General features: G+C 47.2%; 4 protein-coding genes across 7 annotated transcripts; 2 read left to right on the top strand and 2 right to left on the bottom strand.

Annotated features, from left to right (window-relative positions):
• Nucleotides 1–56: 56 nt before the first annotated feature.
• mea1 (male-enhanced antigen 1) lies at nt 57–2,420 on the bottom strand. Its single transcript, XM_057047881.1, has 5 exons — nt 2,251–2,420; nt 1,530–1,684; nt 997–1,263; nt 816–927; nt 57–735 (listed from the first exon to the last, which is right to left on the bottom strand). The coding sequence occupies exons 3-5, from the start codon at nt 1,258–1,260 to the stop codon at nt 536–538; spliced, it is 576 nt and encodes a 191-aa protein (XP_056903861.1). The 5' UTR covers nt 1,261–1,263; nt 1,530–1,684; nt 2,251–2,420; the 3' UTR covers nt 57–535.
• On the top strand, nt 2,370–5,523 carry lrrc73 (leucine rich repeat containing 73). Of its 3 annotated transcripts, none has more exons than XM_057047878.1 (7): nt 2,370–2,509; nt 3,019–3,314; nt 3,401–3,561; nt 3,952–4,074; nt 4,154–4,254; nt 4,383–4,626; nt 5,059–5,523. In XM_057047878.1, exons 2-7 carry the CDS (start codon nt 3,043–3,045, stop codon nt 5,127–5,129), a joined length of 972 nt encoding a protein of 323 aa, XP_056903858.1. In that variant the 5' UTR covers nt 2,370–2,509; nt 3,019–3,042; the 3' UTR covers nt 5,130–5,523. The 3 variants fall into 3 exon arrangements, with proteins under 3 accessions (XP_056903858.1, XP_056903860.1, XP_056903859.1); XM_057047879.1 differs by having other exon boundaries at nt 2,371–2,509; nt 3,024–3,314; XM_057047880.1 differs by having other exon boundaries at nt 4,383–5,523.
• A 343-nt stretch (nt 5,524–5,866) lies between these two features.
• dlk2 (delta-like 2 homolog (Drosophila)) lies at nt 5,867–8,894 on the bottom strand. Of its 2 annotated transcripts, none has more exons than XM_057047876.1 (6): nt 8,648–8,894; nt 8,126–8,219; nt 7,335–7,392; nt 7,110–7,240; nt 6,833–6,977; nt 5,867–6,754 (listed from the first exon to the last, which is right to left on the bottom strand). In XM_057047876.1, exons 1-6 carry the CDS (start codon nt 8,849–8,851, stop codon nt 5,944–5,946), a joined length of 1,443 nt encoding a protein of 480 aa, XP_056903856.1. In that variant the 5' UTR covers nt 8,852–8,894; the 3' UTR covers nt 5,867–5,943. The 2 variants fall into 2 exon arrangements, with proteins under 2 accessions (XP_056903856.1, XP_056903857.1); XM_057047877.1 differs by having other exon boundaries at nt 8,644–8,781.
• Nucleotides 8,895–12,087: 3,193 nt separating this feature from the next.
• Nucleotides 12,088–23,400, top strand: tjap1 (tight junction associated protein 1 (peripheral)). Its single transcript, XM_057047203.1, has 12 exons — nt 12,088–12,419; nt 14,919–14,981; nt 15,417–15,491; nt 15,787–15,839; nt 16,982–17,136; nt 18,429–18,457; nt 18,558–18,719; nt 18,940–19,006; nt 20,831–20,938; nt 21,040–21,123; nt 21,229–21,882; nt 21,958–23,400. The coding sequence occupies exons 5-12, from the start codon at nt 17,017–17,019 to the stop codon at nt 22,576–22,578; spliced, it is 1,845 nt and encodes a 614-aa protein (XP_056903183.1). The 5' UTR covers nt 12,088–12,419; nt 14,919–14,981; nt 15,417–15,491; nt 15,787–15,839; nt 16,982–17,016; the 3' UTR covers nt 22,579–23,400.
• The last annotated feature ends 1,350 nt before the right edge of the window (nt 23,401–24,750 follow it).

Here is a 24,750-nt window from a genome sequence, read left to right as displayed (position 1 = left end):
AGGATTTAAAATCATATAATTTCCCCTTTTCTAAATTGGAAAATAATACTAGTACGTTGAGTAAGCTTTATTTATTTAATGTTGATATGAGCTAATGAACATCTCAGACTGTGTTCCTTTAGGAAAATCAGCTTTATCAGATAATGGCAAACCTTCGTTACATCAGAACATTTTAACAACAAATTATTTACAGGGGTAGAGAACCGACAAAAAAGAAGCATGGTAGAAAAACTGGAAAGGTGGTTCAGCTTCATGTGTGTCCTTGATGACAGCTCAGTCTTGTTCCAGAGTCAGAACCTGGTTCTTGTATGACAGCAAACAGGCACTGAAGCGAAATTTGGTTGCTAATATGGTCTGGTTTAAAATCTGGATGTAATTAGTGATTTTATTTTTTTTTTAGAGTGAAACTGAGCAATTATGTTTTTAGATTGGCTGTTTTAATTAACAAAAAGGGTCTGGGTTAGATTCCCACTGTTCCACTTCATGTCACAAAAGAGGCGGTTTTCGACTGGTGACACATACATTTGGCCACCTGTCAGTGGTCCTGTTGGTGTCCAGGTCCAGTAATGTTGTTCCTGCGAATCAGTTGCAGGGCAGCAGCACTCTGGCGGCTCTGCAGTGCCTTCTGGACCACGTCCTCCCACTGGTCATCTGAGATCTCCTTGGCCCATGATGGCACACTGAGAGATGGCAATGCCACAGCTGCCATTGTCCTCTTCACTAGCTCCACGTGGTCTACAGGGACACAGGAAATGGTGTCAGGAGGCTGGAAGTGGGCGGTGTCAGGATGAAAACTAGAGCAGGACATGCCTCACCTGCATCCATGGGGATGGAAGCCCGGCTCCGCTGTGCTGCTGCCACCTCAGCATCTTCTTCTTCCTCATCGCTGTCTGGAGGTGGGGCTTCAGGAAGGTGGAGCCCCATCACCTGCAGGTCACACTGCCGCTAAGAACAAAGTCACACGCCCTAACTGGAGTATAACTCAACAGAACTCACCTGTATCCTGCTCTGCACATCTTGCAGCTCCCCCCTATCGTCCCCATCCTCCCCTGGCTCCTGGTTCAGAGGTTGGTAATAATATCCTCCACTTTGCTCCTCGCCCTCCTCCTCTTCCTCTCCATCCAGCTCCATGTCTATCCCCTCTTCTCCCTCCTCTCCTCCATTCCATACTGGCAGCTGTGCTCCGTCAGCTGGACGCTCCTCTTCTCCCAAATCACCCTCCGAGTTTTGCATCACTCGTTCAGGACCCATCACCTCCATCCACTGAGAGACAGTGCAAAGAATGATGGAGTAGTAACCCAGGAGACGTAGGTTTCTCCACCTGCTGCAACTCCGACTCACTATTGATGCTTCGAAGCTACAAGATTCGCGCAGTTGACTACACAAGATGATGATCAGGAGCGGCTGTTGACGCTTACTTCTGCAATGTTTGCTGTCGTCATCACCGCCACCATCGACATTCTTATTTTTTAATGCTATTATTCCTAGCGAGGGGGTGAGGGGGGTAAAGAAGTGATGATAGTTCTTACCTGTGTGTCTGCTCGCCACTGTTAGCCGCTGCTAGTACAGCTGGTCGTCGAACAAAACACTTCCGTGTTGCGTATTACGTCATGCTGTCCGACGCAAACGTCAGCGCTTCAGCTGCTGGAGCACCGAGTGATCAGCAGGCGACGCAGTTTCAGCTCTAAAACAGTCAAATGTCATACAGCAACACCAATGACTCCCGACGACTGAATATCCTTTTATCCTGCTGATCTTTTGTGCGAAATAAACACCAGTTCAGCAATGCTTTGTCAATGGGGTATTGGGTTTCTCAAAAAGATTAAGGATAAAACAAAAAGAAGAAAGTGGGGATCAGGTTTTTTTTAGTGCTGAATTATCATGAAATTAAACGTTTAATTACAGAAACCGGTAGCGGTATCGAAAGGATAATCGGTAGGAGGGTTTGTGCCGTGTTACGTCACAACTGTAAAGATTGTCTATGTCACAGATGGAGTCACTGTAAAGGTGTCATTGTTTTGTTTGGCTATTATAATGTGTCAAATTGTAATCAATTCATAGATGATCAATCATTGTCTTTTTTTTCTTTTAAGCTGTTTTCCTAAAATGTATTTCGCTCAAATCAACATTATTCTTGTCTCCCCCCCTTTTTGAAGGCGATCCACTCCCGATTCGTTGTCGGCAAACACATGAGAGTGAGATGTCTTTCTAATCCGTCTCTTTCTCCCTGGTTCTCATAGTAACGCTCACCTGCAGAAACACACCGACACCCGCGAAGCTCCACTGGACGACAGAAAGACCCCTGCCCCGCTGCAGGACACCTCCGCCTCCTGACTCCGCTGCTGATTAATCCTAATCAATTGATACACAGATCGATCATCTCTGGAGCCCCTTCCAGCGCGTCAGAAGCTGCGCGTGGCCTTTTGCGCAGTTATAGAACCAGCTAATGATGACATCAGCGCGTGAAAGTCCCGATCCACTGCTCTTCAGCTGATCAATAATATATCAGGTTAATTGATGACATTGATCTTATTACGCCACAGTTGATGTGGATCAGCCTGTAATCGTTGATAATACACGTGTTATCACGTCTGCTGTGTTTTGAAAATATTAACTCGTTGTTTGTAGTAATTGTTGAATGATGATCAAATCCATTGTCTCATATGGTTAAGTTACTGCTAAATTTCCCATTTTTACCTTATGTTGGAAGATATTTTACCTGTCAATAATCAAAACATCTGATGATTTCTGAGCAGTTTCATTATAGTTTTCTCTTTTCACGATCAGCAGAGGCAGCCTCCAAACTGAAGCCCCCGATGGCTGGCTGCAGTATACATCTGTCGCGTCTCCTTTGCATTAGTAAATTGGCATTTCGGTCTTTAATTGTTAACAGATTTATGAAAAATGTTGGCTTGCACGCAAGGTTAAAAGGGTCGATTCTGCAGCAGTTTGATACCTGAGCCACTATCAGACCAAGATGGCAGCTGTAGCATCTGATATGTTTCCTCTTTGTGCTAGTTCAGGTGTTCCAGTCCTCCCAGGATGCTTCCGGCTTCCATCCAGATCACAGGGGAGCTGCTGTCGGCAGCTGAGGTCCAGGACATCTGCGAAAGCCTGAAGGAGGACAGCGTCCGGCTGCTGTCCGTTCGTGGCTGCCAGCTCTCCGATCGTGACTTTGGACACGTTTGCCGTGGTGTTGCTGAGTCGCGCTCACTCGCCCAGCTCAACCTGAACCTGGGGGTCGTCTCCAGCATCAGCCGCACTCGACACCTGGCTGATGCCCTGAAGACGAACCGGTCCCTGCAGACCCTCTTGTAAGTGTTATCAGTAGTTAATAAATTACGCACTAAACCTCACAAACTGTTTGGATGTTGAGCTTCTGTTCGTGTCTCTTCTACAGTCTCCATGGCAGCCCACTGTTGGATGCTGGCCTGGTAACCCTGAACCCGGCGCTGTCCACCCACCCAACACTGGTCTGCCTTGACCTGGGAGACTGCATGCTTGGAGACGAGGCACTGGGTCTCATTTGTGGGATGCTGCCACCTGATGGAGCAAAGTCCGGTAACGATGACGTTTATTTTTCTTAAATTACTTACGTTTCTTTTTGTTTTCTGATCATTTAAATCCATCTGTTTATAGTGATGAATGAATAATGTCTGACACTGTGGTGACCTTAGAAACACCCTAGAACCAAACCAGCACTCAGTCTCTTCAGCAGCCAGCTACTGGTACTACACTGGTTTTCATGTGTGGATTTATTCTTTTAACAAGGTCTTGTTTTAGTTTCCCCTTAGGACTAAGTTCTGAACCAGCAGCACAAAGAACTTGTGGTCTCAGTCCACTGTCACATGATCAAGTGGAACCAGACCATCTCCCTAGACTCATTACATCAGACATCCCATCACTAATCAGGAGACTCTGCTGTCCTGTGTTACATCATCTGTGTCGCAGGTCTGAGGGAGCTCACACTGAGTGCCAACCCAGGAATCAGTTCCAAAGGCTGGGCTCGACTGGCCATCGCCGTCGCTCACAGCTCTCAGCTCCGGGTGCTCAATCTGGACTATAACCCGCTGGGTACCTGCTTTCAGCCACTACTGTTCGCTAGACTGTTCTGGTCATTTTTCCGGCTTAAACCTTCTTGCTCCCTCTGCAGGTGATCAGATTGCAGGGATGCTGGCGGTGGCTGTTGCGTCTAGCAGAACACTGGAAGTTCTGGATCTGGAAGGAACTGGTCTGACCAATCAATCTGCACAGGTGGACCTATCATTACACTGTCCAGCAGGGGAGCGTGCGCCTTTCACGCTGATTCTGGATCAGTTTTTCAACTGCTGTTGTGGGGTCATTGGCACAGGGTGACAGATGTTCTGACTGTTCCTGTGCAGGTGTTCCTGGACATGGTTGAGAACTACCCCACCAGTCTGCGTGTTCTGGTTCTGGCTGAGAACTCCATTAGCCCGGAGCTGCAGCAGCAGATCTGTGACCTGCTCTCTGAAGGCGAGGAGGACGACAGAGATGCCCCGCCCCTGCGGTCTGACCCCACCTCCAACAGGGCAGTTCTGCCAGTCAGATTTAAATACCAGCCAATCAGAAGCATGCAGGCCCCCACCTGGCTCCTCCCCCACAGCAGTAAGGGTTGAATCTCCCCCTTCTTCTCTCTTCAAATCTCAATTTTCTGGCAATTTTCATCAGCATATAAGCTCTGCTGGTACATTCCTATTATCTCCTGGTTTAAATGGGACATTCTGGTTGTGCTGGTCTGGTAGTTGCAACATCTGTGACCTGGGATAGTGTGATTGTTGCGTGGTTTGTGTGTTTTTTTTGTTTGAGCACGTTCTCTCTGTTCTCTTTCTGTTACGGTTTTTGATGTTACCGTAACAAACTTATTTTCAAATTGGTTAAGTAAGTACACAAGGCCCTTGCATGAGCTCCACTGACACATTTTTGCCTGAAATTATGTGGTGGTCAGCTGCTGATCAATAACTTGTTTAATGCTAGACAGGGTGGGAAGAAATGGCTGCGATCCCTTTAAATATACCTTATCACTCTTTGACCCCACAGACTTCAGCACCCAGGTGGTCTTACTGACATCAGATGTAGGTGAGAGCTTACTGGCTGAGACTGAGCTGTGACCCTCTCCTACCTTCCGGAGATGCTCATTTCCAGTTCGATTTATGTTGTATTCATTCGACACTGCAAAACTCAAACTCTTTCTTCATCCTTTTTGTGCATCCACCTTTACCGAATGTGTACTGCAGTCTGTTTTCATCATAAAACACATCCTTGAACTTTGCCCCATTTCTGTCTGTGCAGAGGATTGTGGGTAAGACTACTCTAAATAACATAGTATGTGGTATTTTTAACATGCAGTGTTTGATGTATCAGGTGTGAGACTATGTAGGGCCTAGCTTACAGGAGGTTAGTTTGTAATTTTGAACGCATTAAAGTTTTCTTTAATGTTTACACTCAGACGTTTGTGATGGATATTTGCTGAAACGTCGCAGTAATAAAATTTTATATCGAGAACGGCTCTGACTCATTCATCAGGGAATGATGTTTGATATTTATAGACGCACTTGTTCACAAAATGGCAAAAATGCTAAAAATGCTTTCAATTGATCTGTTAGTCTGACAAGTGGATTCTTTGTTCATGACCTAACCATATTTTAATTTTTCTTTTTTACAGTCCGAAACCTAAAAACAGCTTTCAAAATGCTAATTTAGTGTTTTCTTAGCCCTATTGTTGAAGTGGTAATATTATTAAATGTAGTTACTATAAGCACCAGCAGAGGGAGACTTAACTGTTTATACTGGAATTTTTAGCATAAAGTTAATTTATAAAGAAAATTAAAATGTTCTGAACAATATCTCAGGTTTAGTATTTAAAACTGTGCAACATTTAACAAAATAAAATTCAAAACAATTTTTGTCACATTAAACAAGCAATTATACATCATTCCAGCAGTTCTGCGTCTCACAACCCTTCCTGGAGCTTTCAGACATCTGGGTTGGTGCAAGGTGGGAAATGTCTTGCTGGTCTGTTTTTTTCCTCTCTGCTTCTGCCACATTCAGGAAGCTAATCCGACACTCCTGCTCGTCTGAGCGCCCCTGACGTTTGGTCTTCGGCTGCTGCTTATGTGATGACATTGACGTCAACGTGCAGCAGGGCGCGCGGTCATGGTGCTGGCACCGCCCATGCAGTATGAGGGCAGATGTTAGCGCCACCGCACCCAGTGTAATCGTGGCTAGAATCAACAGTATGACCAGCTGAACCTCCGACAGCCCACCACCACGCTCACTTACTGACACCAGCAGCCTGTCACCATGGTTACTGCTGTTGCCAGTGCCCCTGTCCTCGTTTTTATTTTCAGTGGTCTTGTGACTTCTGAATGTATTTCCCTCCTGGCCTTGTGTGGCCCTGAGCAAAGTCTCACAGGTGGCTCCAGTATAACCAGGTTGGCATATACAGTGGAAGCTCCCAACAAGGTCAATGCAGCGGCCGCCATTGAGGCAAGGCTGGCTGATGCAGTCATCCTGGTTGATGGTGCAGAAACGTCCACTGAAACCAGCTGGACAGACGCAAGAGAAACGGTTCACACCATCCAGGCAGGTGGCTCCATTAGCACACGGCCTCATCAGGCAATCATCCACATCGTTCTCACAGCGGCGTCCTGTAAAACCAGCCAGGCAGTGACACGTCAGCTCCTCAGCAAACCCATTGGCATCCTCGCACAGCCCGCCATTTTTACACGGAGACCTGAAAACAAACCAAGAGGAGCATAAACAACACCAAAATAAAACGTCTGACATTGATGGAAGGACAGGGAGGACACACCTCCTCTGGTGACAAGGTCCCGCCCTCAGCTCACAGTTCCTGCCATAGAAACCTTCAGGACACATGCAGGCATATTCACCATTGTCCTCTATCACACAGGTGGCACCATGACGACAAGGCTGCTTCTCTGAGCACATGGACAGGTCTGAAGCAGCAAACACAGTAAATGCATCATCACACTCATATCACCTAGCTTCTCTATTTAATCTTTATTTTTAAAAACCACGACAGAGAACTTTTACTCTGTCACAACTAGTTTAATTACTGTTTTTTGTACCTTTGTCACAGAAGCGCCCCCCCCAGCCTGTCTCACAGTTGCATTGCCAGGGCTGTTGACAGGAGCCATGGCGACAGCCGGGCTTTGGGACGCAGCGTTCGCACTGCTCACCCTCCCATCCGGGGTCACACCTGTAAATGCACATCGGACATGCGATCTTTGCACGTTCAGTAGAGCTCAGGTGAGTTCGATCGGTTCTGCTACGGTCCAACACCCCAATCTCACCTGCAAACTCCTGAATCGTCACAGCGACTGTTGGTGTCATTACAGCTGCATGCGCCTCCTGTGAAGAGCAAGAACATGTGGATGAGTTCCCCTGCAGAGGTAGCACGCTAGCGCTAATCAGGTCAGCTTCACTTCCCATTACTGAAGATTAGATCTGGGCAGGAGGCTCATTATATACAGGCTGTCACAAGAATATTTTGCCCACGTACTGACCGACCGCCGGCCATGACCTCTGACCCTCGGTGTGGGTCTGAAGTGGATCAAGTGTCAGCTGGTATTTGGCGTGGATTCTTTTATATGGCAATTCCAACATGAGCTTAAACAGCCGCAGGATGGAGCACCGAACACCACAGACACCTGAGTCTGACAGGTCTGACAGGCTGCAAAGGCATCACCAGGAAGGTTTTATTTGTATTTATTTTATTTATTTGTAAGAGAAATTATCTCTGAGAGAAATGATGTCGCAATGATGCGTAAGTGCCCTCTTTAGCAACTAAGGAGGATTTCTTTTTGTGTCCACAAGCCAGGCTCCTCCCTTCTGTTACAAGAGGTACAAGCAAGCTACAAATTGTATGATTATTGATGTTTTAATCATCTCGCAGGGAATAGCCTTGGTTTCCATGACAACGTGAATGCAAAGTATAGTTATCAGCTCGTTCAGAAGCAGTACCTGTATCCCTCGTAAGTCACTAAAAGAAACTAGAACCTCATTATTATATATGACACCCACCTGACTCTGACTTAAAGCAGACATTTTTGGGCTCTCTGCAAAAGTGATAAGGGGGCTTTACCTTGGCCCGTGCACAGCGGTGCCACAAGGATCACAGTGATGTAGCAGAAGAGCAGCAGGAGGCTGGCGGCTGTACGTACTGAACGCATGTCGTTCTGAAAGAGAAATTCACAAAGACGTTCGTGGATGTTTTGTTTTTGTTATAATCAGTTTGAAGAAAGGAAACATCATCTTCGAGGACGGGAAGGGAAGCTCGGCAGCAACGGGGCGGATTTTCCCTCTGATTACCTCATCAAATGTGGTTGCCAGAAGTAAATCCCAACATTCTGACAAATGCATTGGCAAACGTCTGATGATGTTATTTGACCAACATGCCTCATAGGCATAGTGACATCACACTCTTACAATAACACTTCATCCCTTCATCTCAACTCTCAGCAGAAAGCAAAAATGGCATCACTCTTTGATAACCAGTGTGTCAATCCCAAACTGACAGTGGCTCTCTGCCCATATCTACTGCAGAGCATGCTGGGAGATTTATGCTTCTAATCCAACCCATAAATTTCTGAAGTCCTGTACCTACCTGCTGGGTCTCCTCCTCACATGTCTTCAACTTGTCACTTTCCTGCTGTTCTTGTACTTCTTTAGTGTGTGTTGCTGTAGCGACAGACTTATTGGTTTCTGTACCCACACGCTCGACTGGCAGGCAGTAGGAATAATGAGCAGAGTGACAAACACAACCTCTGCAAAGACAGGAACCGACATGCCTAGATAACTCTGCGTGCATGTGTGTGCTTTGGAATGTGAGTGAAGAAAACACACACACATCTTTTTTTTCAGTGTGCCTGACAAAGAAAAGAATGAGGTGTGTGTGTGTGCGCGCGAGCGCGTGGTGTGTGTTAGAGAATGGATAGCAACAGGTGGCCAATTTAATGCTTCAATGTGTACACATGCATACAGACACACATTCTTGAGTAATGCAGCAGATCCTCTGCTTGCTTCCTGAACCCGCAGCAGAGAGTAACTAAGTATATTTTCTCTTAGATGTAATCTGGAACAATTCAACATTAAAGCCCTACTCAAATGTTATTGTTTTATAAGCCCCGCCCACTACTGCCTTGGAATAGCACATACTACAGATGTCAGTCGAATGATCTACAGTAAGACCGTCTTAGGTGTTTGAGCTGTTACTGTCTGGATTCTTTCAAATTCAAAACTAGCTGCCATGGCAACAAGAAGAGGCTGTGTTTTTGAGTTAACAGTAGGCTAGTTAGCATGCATGCAGGTAAATGACATCTAATTATCAGTGTTATGATTGATTTTCATTTGATCTCCCAAGAACAGTAAAACTTATCATTTCTGGACATGCTAAAATTAACTACCCATTTATAGAGAACGTGATTTTAGACACAACTTTCATTTATTGGGCAGAAATAGTGGACATCAAAAGTCAAACTGACAGAACAAAGACCCTCTGATCAACCGTTTTTATTTTGAGGATATTGAAAGACTAATAGTGGTGGGTGACATCACTCTATTTCATTCCAAGATGCTTTGGAATGAAGTATAGAGTGATGCTTTAGCTAAATTATCACCAACACACTGATTAACCTCTGAAAGGTCAGCCGTTAAAGCAGAACACGTGTCATTATTCTGCTGCGGATCTCACCGATGGCAGCATCACAGCTCACATTTGCCGCGCTGTCATAGTAACGCAAAGCACATTGTAGCAGGTGAGGTTGTTTTACCGCCGCATTGAAAGGTAGTGGAGTCATCTGATAAATACTGATGAACATTACAGCACCAAGATGCAAAAAAATCAGTATCTTTCCCAAAACTGAAGTTACCCAAAAGTACAACAATAAACAATTAAAGTGCATAACGAACAGATCTTACCTTCATCTGGCAGCCTCTTCTTCCTCTGCTGCTGCATTCAAAATCCCTCTGGACATTTCACACACACACACACACACACACACACACACACACACACACACACACACACACACACGTACACAACACACACAGTACAGTGGAGGTGGAGCAACTAGGTCTCCTGTTGTTTGTGGTGTTTAATTAAATTCTGATCTGGTGTCAACCGCACCCATCAACAGTGTCACTGTCGCTTTCATCATTTTCACATGCAATTCTGGTTTTAGTAATCTCCATAAAACCCAGTTGTGTTGGTAGTCTTCATTTTGGTAACTGCCCGTACCCAATTGTCCAAAAACTGTCCTTCACACCCCAGTCGGGTGTCACATTGATGACTTTTTCTCTTATTTTTCCTGTTCATAAACTTCAGTCAGCCCAGAGCTGGAACTGGTGGCACTGGTACCACAACTTGAATTTTCCCTCTTCCTCACCTCCCTTTGAAATGCCCTCCATCAGACACCAGTGTTTTCTTGACTTTTGCCCAGTTAAAATAATATAGATTGTAATTCTTCAGCATTCTTAAAACAAGGTTTGATGGCTGGCGGACCCACCGTCCTTCACTTTCAGTTTGAGGCTCTTCAGTTGTAACAGAATCTGTCAGTGACACCATTTAGAGCCTAAATGTGAGCGGCGGCGTGCAGCACGCAGGCGGTGGGCAGGGGAGTCGGGGGTGTTGAAGGGTCGATGAGGGTTGAACCTGCGGAGCAGCTGAGTCGGACCACCTGCCTCACAATCACCCTCTGTTTATTCAGTAGAAGGGGCAGCCTTGACCCCTCCCTCACTACAGCAGCTGAACTCCCCCCTTCTCCCATGTCCACATATTTCTATTATTACTTCCTTTGTTTTTTCATGTCCTTCCCTACATCCTCATTTCTTTAAGACCCTTCTTTCCTCACTTCTTGTTGCTTCCATCATGAATGCTTTTTCTTTTTTTTCTTTCAGGGACTCCTTCTGTTCAATCACAGTTTCACTGTCTGATGTCAATTTAACACCGAAATGTTTCACTTACTTGGCCAACATTTGAACAACTAATATTGAACTTTAAATTCTCATTTCAGAACAATAAATTTGAAAATTATCAATGACTTGCATTGGACATTTATTCTGTTTTTTTTCTGTTGTCAAATCAGTAAAAATCTATGATTTATTGATGAAGAGAAAGGCTACATTTTAAATCTGTGAAATATTTGATCAGCTCTGATCAGAAATATTTGTCGCTCTCATTCACGCACATCAGAGAGACACCAGCAGCTGTCAGAACTCAAACCAGTGCATGCTGACCATATCTCCCATTACTCCCATAACTGCCATGTCAGTGGAGGGGATCTGCATTGTTGTAGAACAGCTGGACATTGTCTTCGTCTTTCTGTTCAATGGGGAGCCGTTAATCTGCTCAACAACTGCTGTGAGTGCATCCCTGTGAGGTGAGATGTCTGACTGGGCAAACAAGACAGACACACTTCCACACTGAATCGTGGTAATTCTGACGATGCAGTAAATCTGTGTCCACCAGTGTAACTGTAAATACACCGAGGAAGCAGGGCAAATAAAATGTGGGAATCTGCCTGCAGATAAAACTGAGGGGGAAAATATTTTAATGCTCCAATGTTGTCAAAAAGATGTCAACATGCCGAAAAACAACACTGAGGTGAAAAAAGCTGTAAAGACACGAGGAAGAGTAGCTCTCACATACATGTTCCCAGTTCTTACTGGTCCATCAATTACGTTTTTTTGTTGTTGTTTCTTATTCGTAGGTATTGTGAACATGCGTGAATAAATAACTTCTGGGAAATAGATTGCACAATGATACACAAAGATTAAAAAAAAATACTTTTTATTCTTTGATTGAGGATCCATTCAATGAGATTGCAATGCAATAGTGCAAGTAGGGCTACTATCAGCAGTATGTTAACCTTTACTGACCACATTTTCTATTTTCTCATGTAAAAGACAAAGCAATCTGTACAGAGTAACTAAAGCTAAGAGTAACTGAATAATTTAACGCGGCTTCAATTGATGCTACGAAATCCGTGTGCTTGACGTCATCACGCAGGACGTAAGAGAATTGTGAAAGGGGGGATCGGGATTCCTCAGGATTACCCATCATGCCCCGCGGGTAAAGATGGCGACAGCGAAGCAGGACAGTAGCCCAACTTTATCCGAGGGACGCTGACTGGATTTTCAGCCGTTAGTTGAAGCGTCGCAATCGGGCTTTTTGGATTCTGGCCGCACGCTGTCCGAACCGCCGCTTCCCTACCGGACCACGGCCCTCCTTCCCGACTTGGGATCGGTTCTCAGCCGCTGTACGTGGCTCCTCCCTCCTCCGCGGCCGAGCCGAGGAAAAGAGAGCGGAGCTTTGATAAACTTTATCTGTTGTTTGTTTGGGGAGACTCCGAGCCTAACCGGACTTATCGGACTCACAGGTAAGAACTGACCCGACGGAACAGCGGTTCGGTCGTGGTAGAGTAGGGTGTTGTTCGGTTGGTGGTGATGGTACGGTGAACCGGGCCACTGTCAGACCTACCGAGGCACATCCGACTGTAGCAGGAGGTGTAGGTGCGACGTTTGGCACTACTTTATCCCGGTGTCGGACAAAAGAACCCCGCTGTGACTCCTGCAGCCTGCCAGATAGAACCGAGGGCAGAGGCGTCCTAACGTCACACTGATCATTGTGTGTGCGTGCGCGCGTGTGCGTTTGCGAGCGCACGCGTCCATTTAAACGGCCTCATTCCCAGTCAAATGCAAACTTTTCCCTTCAAAAATTGGGTACGAGGGGGTCTAGAAATCAAATCAAATCAATTTGGGAACATGTTTAAATTTACAATAATGAAATGATTTGATTTAAAAGCTTCTCAGGAACACCCGAGTTCGGACTGATGGGTTGGTGTGTGTTGAATTGTTAAATGTTTGTTGATCAGGAAACTCCGTGGTGTCACCCCGAATACACCTGCACTCAGCAACAGGTACATGAGACCAGTCTGATCCATCACCAGTGGTGGACGGTCAGATATTGATGAGAGCTTTCTCAAACACGGGTCCACAAAGGTTGCCTGACTCTCAGATTGTGTACTGTGTGTGTCCAGTGTGTTCTTCAGGTGTCAGTTGGCATCGCAGGTGTTGGACGTGGTTCCCGTGTCTGTCAGATTCTGTCCAATTATGTCTCTCGTCCAGACACGTCGTTTTTTTCACCTTTTTAATGAGTCGGTGTGATGCGCGAGAGATTTTTGCAGCATCCGCATCTCCATCATTCATGTGGTGTTTATCGCTCGTGGAGACCAGCCCTTTGGAGCTGTACTACGTTGTTGCTAGGCAACAGTCTGACTTAAAATGCCAACTGATTCAGACAGGAAGTGAAGCTTCATCAGACTTTAGCTGTGCCTTTGGTGGCTGTAGACTTCAAATGCTGCATTAGAAGACCAACTACATTCGTGTTGTGACAAAGGATGTCCTGTTTCCCACCCCACCCACCTGCCCCCCATTTTTCTTTCTAGTGGAACCTTTGCCTATAGTCACTTTAATAGGAGCGACAATATACCCGAGACGAATCATAAGATCTTTTTATCTGAAACTGAGGGATTATTGGATCCAGCTCCACCTTTTTTAAGACAAAAGGTTCCATTGTTGAAATTTATTTTGAACAGGGAGCTGTGCTTTGCAGAGGTGGTCCCTGTGTCGCGGTGTGATGCCGCTGGGTCCCGGCAGAGGGCACTGTTGAGCACAGCACGCTGTTTGTATGGCTAACAATCTTTGCATCTAATATTGTCGTACGTGCATGGCATACAACAGTGATCGCATTGTCATTTGTTTCCTAAGATCTGGGTGGGGTTATGCATCATATATATGTATCTATATAGGCTAAGTAGAGATTTAATTACCAAGACGAGGTCTGTGTGTCCTGTGACAGGTTGGTAACCTAGTCATGGTTCTGCGATAACAAGGTTATTTTTCAGGTCCCGTACAACCTTGATCAGGAATAAATGGAGGTTATGATATCAGTTGCTAATAAGTTATTCAATGAATAATCAGGCAGACTGACAGATTGTGCCTGCTCCTCGCAGACCAGCTGCCCCGGCTTAACCTTCAGCTGGAGGTGAGCGTGTTGTTCACACACCAATGATGTCTGGTCAGCTGATTCCTCACTTCTCCTGGCGCCTCCGCACACAATGCAGTTGTTGTCATAATACGAGAAATACCCAGAAAAATGTTTTGATGCGCCTCTCTAAATTGGAGTTTAGATGTCACCGTGGAATCTGTCACTCCCCATGTAATCTTCTGCTCCTCCTTTAGTTAGTAGCTCCTTTTGCAGCTCCTCGTGTTTCGTCTGCCTGAAGTTGTTGTCACCAGGACTCGCCACATCTCGCCGCTGTCCTTTTCTGTCCTTATCCACCACCATGAAGTCTGGCTGATTACCCAGCATCCCCTCTGTCTGGATCTGGAAGTCTCAGGGGACCCTAGTTCATTCATTCTTCCACAGGGACGGAGAAGATTTGCAGTTTTAATCTTGGAACTTCCAGTCTGATCTTTGTGCAGCCTGCAGCTGAGGTCACATAAGCTGTAACATTCACGGCGGCCACAAGGTGGCGCCACCGAGGCCTAGAAAATGTCAGAAGATATGATGACTCTTTATGGTGGATCTAGTAAATTAAACGTCAACTACCAGAATGCTAAATTAACCAGGAGATGAATTTGGAGCCTCTGGTTATTTTATAATGTGATAAATCTTGAGTAATTAGCATGTAATTTAACTTTGTCAGTGTATAATAGTGTTGAGGGTTTTTTTTCTTTTAAGATTTACTTGTCGGGGTTGGATGTTTTCAAATGTGGCATCAGCTTAACTTAAACGTTGCTTCAGTGTTTGCTGTACCCGCCCTCTATGCTGTTTTGCCAGCTCACTGATGTTTTTCCATCGTCTTATGTTTCAGTGTTATCAGAGGCTTCAAAGGTAGAAGACAAGGAGGAAGCGGAGCAACGGGAAGGCTAAATGTGTGAGGATGAGTACAGCAGCACCGTTTTACAGACTCTCTGTTCTACTTACTGTTCACAGATGGCCCCTGCTGTCTAAAAATGTGTTTCTCTGTGTTTATGCCTTTAACTTCCTGTATCTCACTAACTTTGATGTCCAAATGTCTTCTATCGCTTCCTGAACTACTCACAATCAGTGCTGACTCGAACAATCAAATATCAGTCAAGTCATGTTCTTTTCTCTCAATCATTCACTCACTCACGTAGGGACATATCCACACACACACACACACACACACACACACACACACACACACACACACACACACACAAAGCTCCTTTCAGTCTGGTCTCTTTTGAATAGTTTATCGTTGCTCCTCTGTGCTTGAATATTAATGAAGACTTCAGGTTATTTTCCAGCTGAGTGATGTTTCTTCTACTGTTTCATGTTTCACCAGATAATTCCTCCATGTCGTAGTGACTGTCGGCTTCTTGGTGTGAACGTGTGGACGAGTGATGATGGAATTGATGAGGTTTGTTTCTACGCTCTTATTCCCATGCTACGTCACTGCCATGATGTGTTTAATATTAATGCTGTCACAGATACGTTTTGGTTCTCTAACATATCAACTAATGTGGCTCAGTTTCATGTAAGCGTTAGAGCTGAGTCGCAAAGTATTAAAAAGGTTCTATAAAGATGTTGCCAATGAAAAGTGTTTATGTGGAAACCTGGACATGTGACAGCAGCCTGCTTTCATCAAGTCTTCTCTGGTTTCACAGTTGGCTTTTTTAAACTGTAATGCCCCTTTTTGTGTTTTTTCTTTCCAGGTTGTCCAGTTGATTTTGCAGATTCAGTCAGTGTGGAGACACCAGCGCTTCAGGTACAAATTCATTTAAGAGAAAGTAGAAGTTTGACAGAGAGGACAGCATTAAAGATGAGAACAGGAACAGGCTGCTGCAGCAGAGCATGACGCCATCGCGGCGTAGTCCCGCAGAAGCACCGCGTGTTTGAGAGAGCAGAGCCTGCTGGGTTCGACGCCCAGGGCACTTTGAATGTAAAATTCAGAGGCTGCCGACTCTGAACTGCTTCACCCTTAACCGGGACTGTCGGGTGTTCAGGAAGAGAAGGGAAGATAATTGTTTATTGATGGATTTTATTTTCCTTTAAGCCAGTACTTTGTGTGCTGTACATATTTTATGTATAGATCAGTGGGTCATTGAAGAGCAATATAGAGAACCTCCCTCTGTGATCTATACTTTCTGTGATCTGTAACAACAGCTGAGGCTGATGGGTAATTAAGTTTTTAGAGCATTAACTAATGATCAATGCTTTCGAATAGTTAACCGCAGTTAGTCGTTGGTCCCCTCAGGTCATATGACCAGACAAACGCCTATAGAAATGCTTCTCCTTCTTCTGAGGCATATATTTCATTTTCTAAAGAGTGATGTCATCAGTAGGACAGAGGGTTCCAGTAGCATGTTAGCTGTGTTAGCACTGTGCCAGTCAGATTAGCTGCTTTATGCCGACAGGCTAACTGGCCTCATTGGGATCTATTGAGCCGAGTTTCCTGTTCTGGAAACAAACTGCAGATCAATGACTAGCCTGCAGACACACACACACACACACACACACACACACACACACACACACACACGGACTGTTATTCACCTTTTTTTGGAGTTTTAGCTTGAAACTTTGAATGTCTCCATATTTGCTGTTCTGTCCTCATGAAGATCCAAATAAAAGAAAATGGAGAAATCATTGAACTGAGAAAGGAGCATGTGCCCATTGTTGTTTCTCCCCCACAGCTTGGCTGGGGGTCCCCACAAAGATGCAGTAATGACCCATTTACGAAGCGTGTGTGTTTGATGCTGATGTGCGATGATCGAGCATTGATCTGCACAGAGTGAGCGAGCGTAACAGCACCGGCTGAGTCCAGTTGTGGTTTTGGTCTTGCGATTGGCTTTTGGTGGTGGACGCGCCGCCGTCCTCTGCTTCATCTCAGCCGTTTTCTCCTGACAGGAAGTCACTGAGCAAAGAACGAAGGAGGGCCCAGAATGACGAGTGCAGCTCCTGCCAGGAAGCCCTACCGCAAAGCTCCGCCACAGCATCGCGAGACGCGCCACAACCTGCCTGTTGCTCTGCCCACACCTGCGCCGCAGCATGACCTCAGTCAGGTAAACCAACACAGCGTAAACACGCCTCCAACCACCCTGCTGCGCCGCTCCATCAGCGCTAAACGCCCTCAGAGTTACGGGTTACCGCGCGGGGGGCCAACGTCGACACTCCCACGCTCTGACAGTGAGCTGGAAGTTTCCAGTCTCTCCAGCCTCGAGGTCTGTGTCCCACCATCGGGTCGCTTCACTAGCCAGAGCCAGAGGACGCACCGATCCAGAACTATGAGTTCTCAAAGCCCCGCAGCAGGCAAAAAGCCCTCGCCCGGCCATCGCTCAACGAGGTGGCCACACACCGTCGCTGCATCGCCCACTGCTCCAAGGGGCATCCTGAAGCAGCCAGGTTCTTTGGAATCGAAGCACACTTATGACATCATCAGGAAGTCACAGTCGGTAGAGTTGCTAGGTGATGGAAGGGGGAAAGCGTCAAATGCTCCCCAGCCACCCATCCGCTCTCTGCGCCCGTCTGAGCGCTGCGGCGTGGCGCGCCGATCTTCTGATCCATCCAGCCCGTGCGGGACCAGATACAACCAGCGGATGCACGTTCTGAAGGAGAAGGTCCGTTTCTCCAACTTCCTGGATGAAATCACCTATCGGGTCATGAGCCCCGCCCACCTTAGCCAGCTCGGCAAGACGCCTTCTGTCAGAGGACAAGGAGACGCCGCCGCCCAACACCGCCGCTCGCCCAGCAGGGAGTGGCAGTGTGAGGAGACACCGGCTGAACGTAGCCACCGCTGGGACGACTGGGTGTCATCGGTGCAGCGGCCCGACGCCCTGCATCCGCTGGAGGGGGCGGGACATCGAAGGAGTAACAGCAGAGAGAGGACGCCACGAAAACGGGAGAAAGGAGTGAAGAAGGACGTCCAGAAGAGACATAAACACTCATTTCCTCTTTCTAATCAGTCGGTGCTCTCTAACGTGAAGGTAGGTCTCCTCCACGCCCCCCCCGCTGTGATGGAGGTTCCTGGAGGAACGCAGGTCTGTTTGGGTACATCTCCACCTGTGCTTCCTGGAGAACCTCCTCAGCTCCTGCCTGAACATCTCTTCACCGTAGCTGTGCGATGATTTTATGGATCCATCATGAATCGCGCCCTTTGATTATTTTGGCCTTTAAGCTGCCGTCATTGATTTGACGGTTCGGTGGTCATTTGATGCGGCCTGTGGAAACCCTGTAGCATTCAGAGCTAATGTGGTCCCGGGACATTGACCTGCAGGCAGCGTCGGGCAGCTGACAATGATGTAATGTTTAAAATCCGATCTGATGGGATCATGTGTCGTTGCTTTTTGTTTTTTAGGAGGCGTACTCAGACTCTGACAAGATCAGGTGATACACCTCACGTCCTGTATTTCTCATACTTGGAGTGGATTATTCCGGCGTGTTGTTCAGCCCCCTGTGACCTTTGACCTTTTATCCTTTTTCCCAGAATCCTCCAGCAGCAGAACGAGGACCTGCAGCGCCGCCTCTCTCTCTCCAACCACAGGATGGAGGCCATGGAGGCGGAGTTTGACGGCAGCCGTCATTACATGGAAGCGGAGCTGAGCCGGACCAGAGATGACCTGGACAAGATGAGGGACAAGTTCCGCAGGTGAAGACCTGCGATGCTATGTGCTGTAATAAAGCCTCGATTGATAAACATGAGGTTGTGGCCGTGGCTGTCACTCTTCCCGTTTCCCTTTTGAAGACAAACAGAAATAAAAGGTTGCCTGATGCAATTAAATGAAAAACCTACGTGCAGACTGAAAGGCTGACGCTGACTTGACAGCCCCTGCAGTGGAACCTTTTACATTTTTGTTTCCTCTCTGTAGACTTCAGAACAGCTACACAGCTTCTCAGCGAGCCAATCAGGACCTGGAGGAGAAGCTTCATGCTCTGGTAAGTTCTCCGCCTGTGGTGTGACATCATTGCTTTGGTTTGACGCATTATTTGATCGGTTCAAGCTCTGGTGCCTCCGACACTCGAATGATGAGGCCATAATACCTGTGGGGCCGCGCCTTTATTCTCATTCAGACCCATTCAGGCTCCCCATTCGTCCAGATGCGCGCAGACAGAAGAAATTTGATCCTGGGTTTAGGATCATGGCGCAGTGCTGCCTCCCAGAGGCCGGTCATGGTATTACAGCCAAGCCCGCAGTAGCAGCAGTGTAGTAGTTCTGCCACAAGGGGGCAGCACACGCAGGCAGTCCCGTTGATCAAGTGTATCTATTATTTTAAATTTCTCTACAGTGTTCGGAGATAAAGTTTGGGATTTGGACTTTCATTCTTCTGGGTGTTTTAGATAGTATAGTTAGTACAGTATAGTTCTGTATATATGATATCGACATTCTGTGGATTCTCCAAACCCAACTTTCCTCTCGAAATATCACATATTTGCTCTTCTTTCCAAATGTCCCAAGTTTTTATTTATTTATTATTATGAATGTGTGGCACTAAAAGTTCTGATTAAGACCTAGATGGTGCATATTAATGTTTTCAGAGGTTTAAAGCTGAATGTATTTAGAAGGTTTGAATGGAAAGCAGACTTCCTGTTAGTGTGTCTCTTTTCATCCTTCATCTTTTCTTCTCTTTTCTTCTCTCACGCTGCTCTTTGATGGACCAACTCATCCTCCTCATCATGACCCCCTCACCAGGCTGCCGTCAGTCAGACATGGGTTCATGCAGTTGCGTTTCATTCATTCATTCATTTGTTCATCTTCCTCTTCATCTGTCCACCCTCATCATCCTCTCCGCTGTCCATTTCCTGTGTCAACACCAAGTCCTCCACACAAATTTTCCTTGTTTACTGGATTAATTGCTGCTGCAGGACAAATTCAATACATTTATTAAATAAATTAATAAAATCACAAATCAAGTGTTTGTGGCAGAAATGAAAGCATATTTTAGGATTTATAAACCATCTTTACGTTTTCTTTTTTAAACCGGCCGTCAGCGCCCCCTATGGGCAGCCCATTGAATCACCCCAGTTCTGATCTCGGTGGGTTGTTTTTATTCCTCAAATACATGTTTGACTGTGAGGACTTGGTGTAAAATAAAGCTCAGGTTACTGGAGCTGCTGCTAGCGATGCTAATGTTTGTGTCTGCGCTTGATTAAAGTAGAGATCCCGAGTTTCCCACGACGCAGAGAAATTAGCTGAGAGCTACGAGACAAGTTTGTTTCCTTGACTTAACAGATGGTTTAGGTAAAAACTAAAACCTTCAGACGTTGCAGTGGAACAGAGGTTTGTTGTTTGACCGTGATTCATCATTTGTTACCAGCTAATCTTCAGAGGTTTAAGATGACTTGAGTTCTTGACCTGCAGCAGAGGAACAAACTAAGGGCTGTAGAACGTTAGCTACATGCTAGCTGCGCTGGTCCAAGCTGCCATTTATCAGCTCTGTTTTAAACAAAGCGATAGCATTTCAGCTTTTGGCTTAAAACAAAATCTGATGGGATCTCGTTGATCTCCTCAGTACAGCTGCCACCACCACGTCCCATGATGCATCTGTAACACGCTGCTAGCCGATGTGGCGTTCAAATGATCTGGGAACACTGCAGCCGCGCAGACAGATCAGCTCGCAGACGCTAAATTAATTGATCTCAGTGTCGGTATCAACATCTGTATTCCCACGTGGTTGGAATGAAGCTCCGCCTCCTATCAACCGGGGCTACCGATGGTCTGTCTCTCCCGTGACGCTCACGTCGTGTTTCTTCTTCGTCCAGTTACGGAAGGTCGAGCGAGACAAAAAGACGATGGAGCAGGAGATCGTGGACCTGACCAACAAGCTGCTGGATGCTAAGAACACCATCAACCGCCTGGAGGAGCTCAACGTGAGTCCCGCCGTGGTCTGTTGGCGCTGCGGCCCGACCGACCCTGTCGGCGGGGTCGATCATGTGGTTGCTATGGTTAATGAAGCTCTGTGTGTGTGCAGGAGCGCTACAGACAGGACTGTAACCTCGCCGTCCAGCTGCTCAAATGCAACAAATCACATTTCAGGAACCACAAGTTTGCTGATGTAAGAAACTCCTACGTGTGTGTGTGTGTGTGTGTGTGTGTGTGTGGGTGTGTGTTTAGATTCCGAGTGTAGTTTTAAAGCGTCTGGTTTCCTGTGACTGTGTAGCTGCCCTATGAGCTGCAGGATATGCTGAACAAGCATATGAAGAGCAGCCTGCCAGAGCGAGGCTCCGCCCCCGGCGCCCAGGATCCCGACACCCTCAGTCTGACCCCAGCCGATGTCGTCCCGACCTCCGTCATCGCCCGCGTCCTGGAGAAACCAGAACCACTGGTCCTGAACTCGGCCCAGTCCAGCAGCTGCGGCCGGCCGCTGGCCGAGGACGTGTTCGTGCACGTGGACATGACGTGCTCGGCGGGCGCCGAGGGCGGCGGCCGCGAGATCCACCAGGAGGCGGAGCAGCTGCAGAACGGCTCGCTGTGCAGTCACAGCAGCCTGGAGGAGGAAGTGGGCGGGGTCTCCGCCTTTGAGAAGCTGAATCCGTACCCTCCCCCGCCGCCCCCGAACCCGCTGTATCCAGGACGCAAGGTCATCGAGTTCTCTTCTGACGACAAGGTGAAGATCCCCAAAAACTCGCCTCTGCCCAACTGCACCTACGCCACCCGGCAGGCGATCTCGCTGAGCCTCGTCCAGAACGACGACGAGCGCCATGTCCCCGGAAGCCCCGCCCCCTCCTCCCACAAGCGCACGCCGCCACCGCAAGGCGACGCCGCCAGTGAGCCACTGTCCAGCCAGTCCAGCCCGTTCAGCAGCCCGCCGCAGGTACGGTCACACCGACTCCTCTGGGATTGTGGCGCCGCAGATCCTAAAATGTCTCTCTTAACTCCGCCCCCTCAGGCGCCCAGCGTTCTGGCCAGCTCCGGCAGCTCCGAGGAGGACCTCCTGGCCAACTGGCAGAGAATGTTCGTGGAAAAGATGGCGCCGTCCTGCGACGGCTCAGTGGTTCACCGCACGTCCTTCAGCAGCCGCACGGCCCAGGAGCTGCAGAGGAGGCGGCTGGCGCCAGGGGGCGTGGCTCCGTCCTCCGACTGCCACAGAGCGGCCTACTCGGACGGCGAGGAGGGCTCGTCGGTGCGCAGCTGGACGCCGAGCCGCGGCTCCAGTCTGGACACCGACACGGACGTGGAGCCCAGGCCCAGCAGGCGGGGACACTTCGGCTGCGGCGAGGAAGGCGGCGAGCGGCTGCTGATGAACCTGGAGGACGAGGGCGACCGTGAGGACGCGGCCGTCGCTTTGGCAACCAGCCCTGATGAAATCCACGTGAAGGAGGAGGAGGAGGAGGAGGAAAGAGATGTGCTCCCTCACGAGCTGCCCCTCATCTCGCCTCGTCTCCTGGACTTCGACGCCACCCTCGGCCTCCAGCGGCCCCAGAGGAGCCCAAAGAGGATGGGTGTGCACCACCTGCACCGCAAGGACAGCCTGACCCGGGCCCAGGAGCAAGGCACGCTGCTGGACTGACCCCGCCTGGAGTCCTGACCCCTCCTCCTCCTGCAGAACCACCTCCCCACACTGTGCTCACCCAGCCACTGTCTGTTTCCATGGCAACATGTCTGTCACTGGCTCGCATGCCATGCCCATCCAGGATATAGCCATATGATACCGCCTAATGGGGTGTGTGTGTGTGTGTGTGCGCGTGTGTGTGTGTGTGTGCGTGTGAGAGACTCACAACAAAATTTCAGATCTTAAATTGACAACTTTGCCTCCACTTAGAGGAGTTTTAATTTGAAAAGCCACGCCAGGATACACATAGACAGTCAGTGCCTCTCGCCCTCACTCTCTCCCCCTCGTAAAGGTTGCGAGTGCGACGCCTGAAGGTCGGGTCTCAGACTTCCTGTGTCCGTCACTGTGCTCTGACCGGATTGGTTCATCAAAAGGGGCGGAGTTCCCTTGAATGTAACCATCAAAATGTTGATTTCTGTTGATTATTGAGACGTTTTTCCGTTTGATCTTCTTGTTCTTCTGATTATGTTTCCATGGAAAACTTTTTGTGTCTTAAAAAAAACAGAGTCCATAATCAATAATCCACCTTTTCCTCTTTGGAGAACATTTCTGAATGTTCCTGGCACGATGGCGCCTCTGTACATAAGGATTGAATGTTCCTCACAGCTCTTGATTGTTGCTCACTCCACCATTGATCGTCCACTGAATGATTGATCGGTTCCTCACGTGTCGGCTGTTTTCACAGGAAGTGATTGGATATTGATCAGCACCATGTGACGTGTTTGAACTTTGATCCGTGTTCCAGCATGCTTAAAATCAAAAGTGATGGATTCCAAGTGATCGGGTTTTGAGAGTGTTCATTTCATTGGTGGCAGGATGGCGACGGAAACGTGGCGGCGACTGAAAACCCCTGTTGCATGATGGGACATCGCGGTATTGAACAGCAAACTGTCACATGATTTTCATCAGCTGACCGCGGAAAGGCACCGAAAAGACTGGATTGTGTCCTTGATGGAAGCTAAAACCGCGATAAGGTGTCAGTGCCCGGCGTTTCCGGGAGAGTTTAGCACGGAGGCTAGCGTTAGCGGGAAGCTAGCCTGTTCTATCTAAGAGAGTCGGGATCGTGAGTGTTTTTGCTGCCACGGATGGATCACCAGTGCACCCGCCCTCGCGGGAGCAGTGCAGTCTGGGTAAAAATAGAATAAAAACTGGGTCTCGTTCATTCTTAATGACCCGGTAACGGCCTTGTGGCGAAAATCATGTGACAGTTACTTTCAACTAAGCTGCTTTGTCATTTAAAAACATTCTTAAAACCATTTACACACGAATTCAAAGCGATCTGAATAGTTCAAGGTGACATTTCAAACGTTCACCTCCTGTTTGATCATTTCAATAACCTAAACTTAAACATTTCAATAACCTAAACTTCAAAACTTGCATATCAGCTGTATTTCTGAGTGGTTCCTGGATGAGAACGTGTTCTGGAACAAAACTCCTTAGAACTAAACGAAAACAAGGGGCCTGACAGCACTTAAGATGCAGTTCTGATAGCAAACCCACTGTTCTTAAATGTCACTGAATGTGTAAATTTCTCCCTTTTCACCTAAATTTTAACTTGTATTACAAATCCCACACGATGATGCACAACTTGATATACATCAATAGCTCACTGCATCACCCATAATGGTAACCTAAAATAAATTACGCTGTTAACACTAATTTCATTTCACACCATACGTTTCCTGTATCGGCACCACTGGAAAGACTTTTTTTTTTCTCTGTAAAGTTGCTAAATGTTGAAGATAGTACTGTGATCAGTACCAAATGTACTTTATTGCACTTACTGCATTTGAAAGACTAAAAAATAAGGATGTTTTGAATTTAGCAAAATGGATTATTCCCCAAGTCCTTCAAAAATGGACACATTTGCGCTTCATTAAATTACAAAAACAACTTCAGGTACCATCAGGTACTGTGATAACTTGGTAGCTGGTGTTACTATGCTGACTGAGATGCTAACTAGAGGATGTTCCCTAGCAAAGGCAGGGATACTGTGTTCTGGTCTATTTAGTATTTGACAGCCATGGAGCATAAACAGTGTAAATTGCTAACATAAATTAATTCAGCTTCTCAGTTTAGTTGCTTAACTAATCAGAAATAAAAGTTCACAACATCTCTAAGCTAAAGGGT

This window comes from Takifugu flavidus, chromosome 11 (genome assembly GCF_003711565.1).
Source record: "Takifugu flavidus isolate HTHZ2018 chromosome 11, ASM371156v2, whole genome shotgun sequence".
NCBI lineage: Eukaryota > Metazoa > Chordata > Actinopteri > Tetraodontiformes > Tetraodontidae > Takifugu > Takifugu flavidus.
The sequence above is the reverse complement of the archived record's forward strand: the minus strand, read 5'-3'. Positions and strand labels throughout refer to the sequence as shown.

Coding starts and splice junctions, on each gene's coding strand:
- tjap1 (XM_057047203.1), top strand. CDS start 17,017: ATGACGAGTGCAGCTCCTGCCAGGAAGCCCTACCGCAAAGCTCCGCCA. Junction 17,137..18,428: donor CGCAGCATGACCTCAGTCAG/GTAAACCAACAC, acceptor TTTGTTTTTTAG/GAGGCGTACTCAGACTCTGA. Junction 18,458..18,557: donor TCAGACTCTGACAAGATCAG/GTGATACACCTC, acceptor CCTTTTTCCCAG/AATCCTCCAGCAGCAGAACG.
- lrrc73 (XM_057047878.1), top strand. CDS start 3,043: ATGCTTCCGGCTTCCATCCAGATCACAGGGGAGCTGCTGTCGGCAGCT. Junction 4,255..4,382: donor TGACCAATCAATCTGCACAG/GTGGACCTATCA, acceptor GTTCCTGTGCAG/GTGTTCCTGGACATGGTTGA. Junction 4,627..5,058: donor CTGGCTCCTCCCCCACAGCA/GTAAGGGTTGAA, acceptor TTGACCCCACAG/ACTTCAGCACCCAGGTGGTC.
- mea1 (XM_057047881.1), bottom strand. CDS start 1,260: ATGGAGGTGATGGGTCCTGAACGAGTGATGCAAAACTCGGAGGGTGAT. Junction 928..996: donor ATGTGCAGAGCAGGATACAG/GTGAGTTCTGTT, acceptor TGTGACCTGCAG/GTGATGGGGCTCCACCTTCC. Junction 736..815: donor TTCCATCCCCATGGATGCAG/GTGAGGCATGTC, acceptor GTGTCCCTGTAG/ACCACGTGGAGCTAGTGAAG.
- dlk2 (XM_057047876.1), bottom strand. CDS start 8,851: ATGCACGCAGAGTTATCTAGGCATGTCGGTTCCTGTCTTTGCAGAGGT. Junction 7,393..8,125: donor ACCGCTGTGCACGGGCCAAG/GTAAAGCCCCCT, acceptor TGCTCTTCACAG/GAGGCGCATGCAGCTGTAAT. Junction 7,241..7,334: donor GACGATTCAGGAGTTTGCAG/GTGAGATTGGGG, acceptor GTGCATTTACAG/GTGTGACCCCGGATGGGAGG.